Source organism: Dioscorea cayenensis, chromosome 7 (assembly GCF_009730915.1).
Source record: "Dioscorea cayenensis subsp. rotundata cultivar TDr96_F1 chromosome 7, TDr96_F1_v2_PseudoChromosome.rev07_lg8_w22 25.fasta, whole genome shotgun sequence".
Taxonomy (NCBI): Eukaryota; Viridiplantae; Streptophyta; class Magnoliopsida; order Dioscoreales; family Dioscoreaceae; genus Dioscorea; species Dioscorea cayenensis.
This window is the reverse complement of record NC_052477.1, coordinates 16,690,850-16,700,852: the sequence shown is the minus strand read 5'-3', so window position 1 is coordinate 16,700,852 and position 10,003 is coordinate 16,690,850. Positions and strand designations below refer to the sequence as shown.

At 35.4% G+C, this 10,003-nt stretch overlaps 1 protein-coding gene across 3 annotated transcripts; it reads left to right on the top strand.

Annotated features, from left to right (window-relative positions):
• Positions 1-1,500: 1,500 nt before the first annotated feature.
• Positions 1,501-4,948, top strand: LOC120264622 (laccase-21-like). 3 transcript variants are annotated; one of them, XM_039272442.1, is made up of 7 exons: positions 1,502-1,983; positions 2,061-2,180; positions 2,277-2,428; positions 2,534-2,778; positions 3,449-3,577; positions 3,683-4,669; positions 4,785-4,948. In XM_039272442.1, the coding sequence occupies exons 2-7, from the start codon at positions 2,088-2,090 to the stop codon at positions 4,913-4,915; spliced, it is 1,737 nt and encodes a 578-aa protein (XP_039128376.1). In that variant the 5' UTR covers positions 1,502-1,983; positions 2,061-2,087; the 3' UTR covers positions 4,916-4,948. The 3 variants fall into 3 exon arrangements, with proteins under 3 accessions (XP_039128377.1, XP_039128376.1, XP_039128378.1); XM_039272444.1 differs by having other exon boundaries at positions 1,901-1,983; positions 2,132-2,180; XM_039272443.1 differs by lacking the exon at positions 2,061-2,180 and having other exon boundaries at positions 1,501-1,983.
• Positions 4,949-10,003: the final 5,055 nt, after the last annotated feature.

The window sequence follows — 10,003 nt, the reverse complement described above, 5'->3', positions numbered from 1 at the left end:
TTCATAGTTGTTGATAACATTAAATTTTCAATAAAAATTAGCCCCCATTGGCATTTACCTTTGAAAAAAAAAGCTATCCTGAAATACTTGACAAATTCCACTTTTCAATGGTCTTCCAGGTTTTTATATTTATAAACTATCTATGCTAATCTCTTCAAAAGCATTAAAACAAGAATAAAATTACCTTCATTGTCTTCCGAGATTATTGTTAAAAATAGTATAAACAAATAATTGTAATATAGATAATCCAGAATTTACACCTTCATTGAATGTTCAAATATTATTTTGGGAGTAGATTTATTTAAGTGACTTTACTAATTTTTATATCATGATGAAGGAAAGATAGTTGGTAAACATTCTTTTTTCAACCACCTTTTTTTTAATAAAAGTGGATTAACCATAAATAATTTTTAACTTTTTAATAATTTATCTTTTTCTGCAGCCATAAGCCCTTGACAAGGACTTTGTACAATCTCATTCCCCAAAAAAATGTATTTCTTCAATAAATATAAATTAAAATTTTCAATATATATATATATATATATATATATATATTTCTAATCAATTTGGAGCATAGTATATTATTTTTAAAATTATAATTAATTTCAAAAATGGCTAATATACATTTGAATCAATATAACCCGAAAAATGCATGGTGCACTTGTTGTTTATTAGTAAAAAAAAGTTATAACGTGAACATGCATGGTTTATATGACAATCTGTGCATATTAAACTTTCAAACTTCCAATATTAGTCTATTATTTTATTTTATTTCGTTTATTTAATTTTAAATATTTTTCATACTTTTCTTCAATGGCGGCTATGTGAAACCATATCACTTACAAAGTTGCAATTTGATTCATTCTGCTCCCCACACCAAGCAAAAACTGAGAACCTTCAAACTGACAGAGAGGGAAGACCCATTGTTTGTAAAAGATCATCATAATTTTGGGAAAAAACAATCATATCATAACTTTCTTTTTTTCAAAGGATTCAAACCATTTTAATTTCAAGAAGACGAAAAGCCATAAATAATAACAATACATAGTTTTGGTAGAAAAAATAAATCTAAATGACATACTTTTCTTTTTAAGATGGAAAGAAAATTCAACCTTTATATTTGACTTTTAAAATTTAGAACAATATAAAAAATGAATATAGAGTAGAAAATTGTAGCCCCTTTCCCAGTGTTTTAAAAAATTTAAGAGATTCTAGGGGCTAAGTCACAAATATCAAAAATTTCAAGATTTATTTAGAACTCCTTTTTAATAATATAAATGGTAGGGATATTTTAGCAAAATTTCAACTAGCCTTTCTCTTCTCTTATTTATTTCTGGCCCCCAGACAGAGGAGGGGGTCTCCAATCCGAAGATAGGTGAGAGTAACTCCTTTTTTCTGCTATTTATGATCTTAAATTAGAGTGTTTTATTTTCCTTGTAGATTGTCAAATTAGAGTGTTTTATTTTCCTTGTAGATTATCAAACTTCTATGGCACATAAAGCCATGCTTAGTTTAGTTTAATTGATGTAATTTTATTGGGCTGTCAAGCTGTTACTATTATTTTATCTTTTTCATGCCGTGAGAACTGCGTGAGTGAAGTAGATGTGATATTTGTGAAACACTTTTTTGTGATTAGGATTTTAATTAAAATGCTTGGACAACATGTTGTGACCATGCTTGATTAGGATGTCAAACTCATACTCTTGTTTATGATCTTTTGTTTTCAATGTACAACAATCTTCAAGTGTACAGTATCTGTTTGTGCCGTGTTTCGAGGCATCACACATGCTGAATGAATTGACCACCTTACCGAGACCTAATACCGTTTCAGTTGAAGATGTGAATTGATGAAAGAGCACTTGAATTGATCTATTTGTTAACATGATTATTCCTTGACATTTTAGAGGATTTAATTACTGCTGGAAGCATCTGCCTGAAAGCCATCCCGGGGTGTTTGTCTCAAAGCAATTATACATCAAGAAGGTTAGTTGAGTTTACAAATTCTGAAGGCAATATACATCCAAAGGGACTTTATTTTCTCTTCCATTTTAATTCATCAGACAGTAAGGCTTGCTTTTGCCTGGAAAATGAGTTTGATTCTGAAGTTGCTGAGGCTTCTATTGCTTTATAGACTGCTTTCTTGTCCTGTCTCAGCCAAGACTCATCACCATAAGTTTTTTGTAGGTTGCGCTTGTTACCTCTCTGTATTCAGATTATTAATTTGATTGCCCTTTTGAACTTCCTTGGTCACCTGTTTATTTGTTTTCTTGTTGCAGATAACAGAAGCTAACTACACTCGACTTTGTCAAACAAAGAGCATTATGACAGTGAATGGACAGTTTCCGGGGCCAACTATATATGCTCGCAGGGGTGACACCATCATTGTGAATGTTGTCAACCATGTGGAATCCAACATCACCCTCCACTGGTAAGTACCTATGTTTTTAAGATAGATATGCAAGCAACTGTCAACCACATGCTGCAAGCTGCAAAATAGCAAAATGTTTCATGTATATCTTACTATATATCACAGGCATGGTGTTCATCAGCCAAGGAACCCTTGGTATGATGGCCCGGAATACATCACACAGTGCCCTATCCGGCCTGGCCATGAGTTCAGCTATGAGATTCTTCTCTCCGATGAGGAAGGTACCATTTGGTGGCATGCACACAGTAACTGGGACAGGGCTACTGTCCATGGCGCCATCTTTGTCTACCCAAAGCTTGGTTCATCCTTTCCCTTTGCCAAACCTTACAAGGAGATTCCCATCATACTGGGTATATGCATTACATCTCCTGTATAACAATATATACTGAAGGGCTGGCAGTTTTTTTTTTTTAAAAAAAGAAAAAGAGGTACCAAGTAGCTAATATTATTAAAAGGAAGGCCGGCCCAGGCATAGCAATTATGGCATGTGACTATGCGATGAATCAGATGATTTCTTAGGCCTTATATTTTTTTTAATAAAAGTTAAAATTTATATTAAAGTTTATATCTTTTAGTATTTTATTCATAAAATCATGCAGTTAATATATTTTTAAATATATATTAAATTAAATAAATTTTATTTTATCATGAGGACCCCATAATTTTGAGGCTACCATAATTTAAAATTATATTTAAAATCTTTATTTACTATTATTATTATTTCTACATAATCATCTTCATAAAATTTTTTATTATGTTATTTCATGAATATAAAAATTATTTTATTTAATTGATATATTCGGTATCAGGTTCGTGGTACATAATTTTCTATTCTGTTATTTATTATTTAATAAAAAAATAAATAAAATATTGTTTTGCTTGAGCCCCACTCTCCCATACCCAATACATAAATGGCGACGATGGGGTGTCTAGTAAAAACTATTATAATATTATTATTTATTTTCATTAGCTCAGGGATGCTGACCTTTCTATAAGTTTTACTTTTTAAAATATACATAGGCGAGTGGTGGAAGGACGATGTCAATAAAGTCTTGGACTACGCCCTGCACACTAGAGGTGATTCTAACTCCTCTGATGCTTATACCATCAACGGTCAGCCAGGAGACCTCTACAATTGCTCCAAACCAGGTTGTAATCATCTATAAAACCCTAAACCTGAGATTATTTAATTTACCACTTCCATATCCAACAGTAAACTTAACCTGTCAGTGTGTCACTCTTGCCAACCCTCAGGGACATTCACTGCACAAGTTGAGTATGGCAAGACCTACCTCCTCCGAGTGATCAGCGCTGCCATCAACAATGAACTCTTCTTTGCCGTTGCCCAACACCAGCTCACAGTGGTTGGCGCTGATGGCAGTTATACCAAGCCATTCAACACAGATGTCATCATGATCAGCCCCGGCCAAACAATAGACCTGTTGCTTGTCGCTAATCAAAAACTCAATACATCATCACCATCATCCGGCAACCGTTATTACATGGCGGCTTCGCTTTATGGAGATGCACCAGGAGTGAAGTATGATAACACCACCACTACCGCCATATTAGAATATGTCACTCCCGGAAGTAACAAAACATTTTTAGACTCAACACCAACCCTCCCATCTCTACCAACTAATAATGATACAGATGCTGTCACCACTTTTGTCACTCAGCTTCGGAGTCTGGCAAGCAAAGAGCACCCCGTTGATGTCCCACAGACAATCAATGAACGGTTGATCATAACTGTATCTGTGAACGTACTTCCATGTGATGTGAATTATACATGCCTTGGTCCTTATAACATGAGCATTTCAGCTAGTCTAAACAATATAAGCTTTGAAGACCCAACGACCACACCGATACTAGATGCTTACTACCATCAAATTCCAGGGGTTTTTGAAGAAGGGTTTCCTTCTAGGCCTCCTTTTAGTTACAACTTCACTAATGATGACTTGCCGAAATATTCCATGATACCAAAGACGGGGACAGAGGTGAGGATGGTGGAGTATAACACAAGCATAGAACTGGTGTTTCAAGGGACCAGCCTATTGGCTATAGAGAACCACCCCATGCATTTGCACGGTCAAAGTGTCTATATGGTCGGAATGGGCTTCGGTAATTTTGATGAGCAAAAAGACCCTCAAGGTTACAATCTTGTGGACCCACCATTCCTGAACACTGTTGGGGTTCCCAAGGTTGGATGGACCGCTATAAGATTCAAAGCAAAAAATCCTGGTCAACACTCATACCTTTGTCTTCGAAATCATTCTTAACTTCATCATCAATTCTTGCAATCTATCCAAACTATTACTTTATATTGATCTGATTATTTTTTATCATGTTAATACAGGTGTTTGGTTCATGCATTGCCACGTGGATCGGCATCAAAGCTGGGGAATGAATACTGTGTTCATCGTGAAGAATGGTGCGACACCTGAGTCCAAGATTTTGCCCCCTCCTAAAGACATGCCGCAGTGTTAGAGAAACATGTTGTTAATTAGCAAATCATGTAGCGAACCAAGAAAATTTGGTTTTCTTATTAAATAAAATATAGATCTTCAAATTCATTCAGTTGGTAATTATGTGCATCATGAATAATTAATTATAGCCGATGATTGAATCCACTAACTGGGTAACATAGTAGAATAAAAGTGTTGTTATGTTTAATTTGATGTTCAAAATTCATTTAATAGTTAAGTCCATCAGGAACAATTATCGCTATTTATTTTATTTGTTATATCTCAGAATGTTTATTTTCATTAATTATGTATATTTTTCTCATGATACAAGAGAACAAATTTTTCTTGGCTACAACTAATTTGAAATATAATAACAGTTAGTTCCATTACTTGTTGTGGATTATTATTTTTTTAAGTTTTAAGCAAACATACCTGTAAAAAAGAAGAGAAGAGGATCCAAAGTTTGTTCATGTAATTCGACACAATATATTTATGCCTGCTAGGCTAAGCCTAAGAGAATCAATCCATTAGAAGAGGTAAAAGATAATATAATATAATTGTTTTATAAACAAAGGACGTATACACACACACTCCCTAAAATGTATTGGTGATAAAAAATCTTTATCTCTGAAGCTTTGACTCAACCAACCCATTGGTCTCAACCTCCCACTGATAAGACACTCCTTCACCAAGATATTGTCGCTATCACCCTTAATAATAAGTTCTCACTCTTGTAAGATGGCATAATGTGCTAGCCTTACTCCTTATTCCTCATTGTCTTGCACCATAAATCCTTAAGATGAGACTTTATAGAAGTCCACTTAAAACACCTCTTGAATTTTCCTTTTCTGCCTTCAAATCTCCACAAGCCTAGAACATGGTGTTATAACATGGTATTGCAACATAGGTCCGACTTAGCCCAAACACTTGCTAAACTAGTGATAAGTATTTGGGTATATATATATATATATATATGTATGTATATGATAAGTGTATATTTGTGTATCATTTAATATTATTTTGTACACTTAGTCGCCATGCATTAAAGTATTCTTATGGAAAATAATGCTAAACATGGTGAAAATCATATTCTCATGTACCAGGTAGTGCTTAAGGGTGAGAGAGAGCCAAAAGAAGCATTAAAAGCCAAAACAAAGAAGATGAAGTTCTTTCGATATCAACAATTAAGAACAAGCTAGAAAGAACCACTTAAGGGAACCTTACGACCATAAGCCTCCGACAGAGAACCTTGCGGGCATGCTTATGCCCATAATGGGGAACATAAGGATAAAACAAAGAGACTTACAGTTAGGATTTACGCCAATAGTCATACTATAAGGGCTATCGAAAGGAGCTTACAGGGAGTACCATAAGACCTTAAGGGTGGTTGCAAGAGCCATCTAGAGAAGATTACGGCATAGCACTTATGGTTGTAAGCTGGGGGCTGTAACATCAAGACATAAGACTTTACAGGCAGGGCTTACGCCCGAAAGGTGGCTTGTAAGGCACACGACCTATTATCTCCAACTCCTTATGGCCTCGTTCTTATGTCTGTAAGCTACCCATAAGTGGCTAGATATAAAAGATTCTGACGAGGGTTTTGAGATGATCTTTGGACTACCAAGCTTGGGGAAAAAGGGAAGAGTTTTCTCTAGATTTATAAGGATGATTCATCAAGGAGAGGAGACTTACCCATCTTCAAGGAAGAGGATTGAAGATGTTGGGGAGCACCTTGGCGACGTTCATGAAAGGAAAGGGGGAAGTTCTTCGATAATCTCAAGAGGCACAATAGAAAAGGGGGTTTTAATGCTTTGTAATAATTTTTGTTATATCTTGTGTATTATTTGATTGCTCTCCCTTGATGGAGAGCTAATTTTATAGGTGTTTGGGCATTAACTCTAGGGTTAAGATTTGATTGACTTTGATTGTGGATCTTTCATATCTTACATTGATTTTTAATTGTAATCCTTTACTTTTAATTCAATTGTGTGTTCTTATTGTCTTGAATGCTATTGGGGCAAAACCCTAGTTTCATGTCTGACGTGCTTATGTGATGAGTCAAGAGACTTACCTAGCATAGGCATAGCACGATTGAAGTGGATTTGTGAGTAAGTCTAGAAATAGGGTACTTTGGACATGAGAGTTCTCCTCCCACGATCCTTCCTAGTGAATTGACAAATTAATATGTACTCTTTGCAATCATAGGGAGTAGATCTAGAGAGAGAGATCTGATTTCTACTTTGTATGGAATTAGGGACAATTACTTTAAGAGAATGATTGTTTACATTTTGAATTATTGTCAATTCTTGTTAAGATTTCATAGAGTGCAAGGTGATCTTAGGGTTATTTGTATCAACACCTTACCAGCAAGATTATTTACTATTCACCTTGAGAAAAGGGATAGTATACTTTAGGATTTCTCTCAGTTCAATTAGGATTGCTACACTTACAACCATTGTCTTGGACTTATAAAACACTATAAGGAGCCTAGCACCTCGATCCCTTTGCTTGTTTAGCTGTACTTACTTCAGTACTTTTGATTCTTGCTTTCTTTTAAATTTGTTGCACATCACACCACTTTAAGTAGGCTAGTTTTTCCACTAAAGATTAGTATTATTAGACTTTATTTTCATTGAGGATTGATACATTACTTTTCAACATACTCTATTACTAGATTGGCACGTACACTTACGTCCCTATCAGTATATATGTGTGTGTGTGTGTGTGTTTCTTCTATACCCTAAATTGATACATTTTGCTTCTTTTTTTTTTAAGTAATTCTCATGTTTGTGTTACTTGATTTGTTTCCTTTTCCTATTTAGGTCACAAATTATATGCTTGAAGCAAAATAACTAAATTTAGGGTGATTTTTAGACAAAATTGATCAAGTCTCCAAGCTCTAGGAGGTAACATGGGCATCAACATGGCCATGTATTGTAGCAAGGAACTATAGTAGTTTTGGAGAGCAGCATGGGAAATAACATGGTCCTATACGGAGGCCTATCAATCAACACCCCCTTATGTTCAGCGATATCAAGGTTATGTTTCCTTTAGGTACTTTTAGGGCTTTTACTTTAAGAGTAAAATTGCAGCCTTAAAACTATCACTATATTAATTTAACTTAGATTTTATACCTCTAAAAAGGTCAAAGGAGATATTTTGCAATGGGTTTTGACATTATTTTTTGGTGGATCATCCAGAGTTTCAAGCACTGTCTAGAGGAGAGATCCTTACCACCAATTATGACGAGATATCGGTACCATAGTGCGGGGATTGAAAAAAACGATCGAGTCTCTTTGGAAGGGATTCTATTAACTAAGATAAGCATGGAGTTGAAGAGAGTTTTCATTATGATTTTGATGTTTAATTTGTTTATCTTGGATTGTATTTGGAACTTCTAAGGATGAGTAACTAAATATCCAAGGATATTCAGAATGATGTACCGTACGACGAACTTGTAATTGAACTTTATTATTTTATATTAGAGACTATATTGATAATTCATCTATAAGTTTTTTAATGACATCAATTAATTATAATGAGAACTCTAATTCTTACCTTGATTTATATAATTGCTATTGAGAAATACGATTGTATATAAATCTACATTAGGTGAAAGGAGTCATAGGCATACCTAGATATAGGATGTCTCAAACTCTACTAACTAGGATAAAACCTAATAGGCTCGCAATTAACATGTGTAGAAGTTCCTTTGTAATTGTAATTCTAGGAGATTCACATCAAGATACCTCTTTTTATGGTAAATTGCTTTCCTACTAGTACCATTTAATTTGTTATAGTTTTGTGATAAGTGCTTGTGTATAAGTAATACGAAGTATTATTTTCTTACATTGAGCATTACTTTTCTCAGATTTTATCGTTTATTCGTGTGTATATGTGTTATTTTGTGCATTTAGGGTTGTGGAGATAATTGTGGAAGAAAAGAACCAAAAGTAGATCGTGGATGCATTTGTTAATGAAGACTTGGATTGAACAAACGTGAAGACACAAGTCGTGCTCAAATACATGTGGGCATGTGCCAACCTCCATTGTGCTCAAGCGAATATACAAATTGGAGAGGCACAAGGGTAGTCATACTCATGTGCCCTAACTTGTGCAATACTAGCAAGATCTTTATCAATGTGGTTTTATTGAAGATGCAATACAATCTACCGCATGAATATGTGCCCATTCATGTGGCCTCGATGAAAAGAGTGGATTCGGGAGCATTCGGCAAAGTACTATTACAGTTTACTGTAGTGGTTACTATTCACAACGTGCAGGAAATGAAGACCTGGAAATTCACATGAGTGTGGAATTTTCACACGCCCATGTGGATGTCCGACTCCAGATCATATAAATACCGCGATTTGAGACATTTTGAAGAATCCTTTTCTCATCTTTTCCCCATCTTTGGAGGCGCTCACGGCTAGGGTTTGGAAAGGCTTTGGCTAGGTCTTAGGAGTGGTTCTACGGCCTTTGACATCGCGTTCCTTCAGAAGAGAGTTATTGGGGGAGCTTTCGTTGGCATCGATTCGGCGAGGTGTGCCCTAGGCTTGACGAGGGAACCCTTGAGAAGACGAGGCAACTCCACTAGACCATCGATACGGACTACGAGGGGGTTTTACTTATGGATTGCATGCTTTAACATTCGATTCCATTGTTGATTGTGTATTGCTCCATGGAGAGCTAAACCCCTAGTGGGTGCTTGGACTTGTAAACCCTAGGATGATTTTGTTTCTTTGACTCTTGTTTTGCTTCTTTAATTGATGTTTTAATTGAGTTACAACCTTGAATGCTTATTGCATTGATTTTCCCTTAAGACTGACACTAGGGTTGAGAATCTATCTTGGTAATCCTTGTGGATGAGTGACACGCCATGAGGGTTAGACAAAGTAAGGTTAGAGAGGGTCGAGAGGGTGAGTCGAGAGGTAGCAGAATGTCTCTTTTCCATTCCGATGTGATTTATCCTACCTCCACGTTCCAAGTGTTCTTTGTATTCATCATAGAGTGAAGTGCTAAGAGACAAACTCCGCTGGGGCTTAGTTGAGCAAGCAACAGAGTGAAGCATTGAAGTAATCCTTAGTGCTTGGGCTTAATTATGACTAGA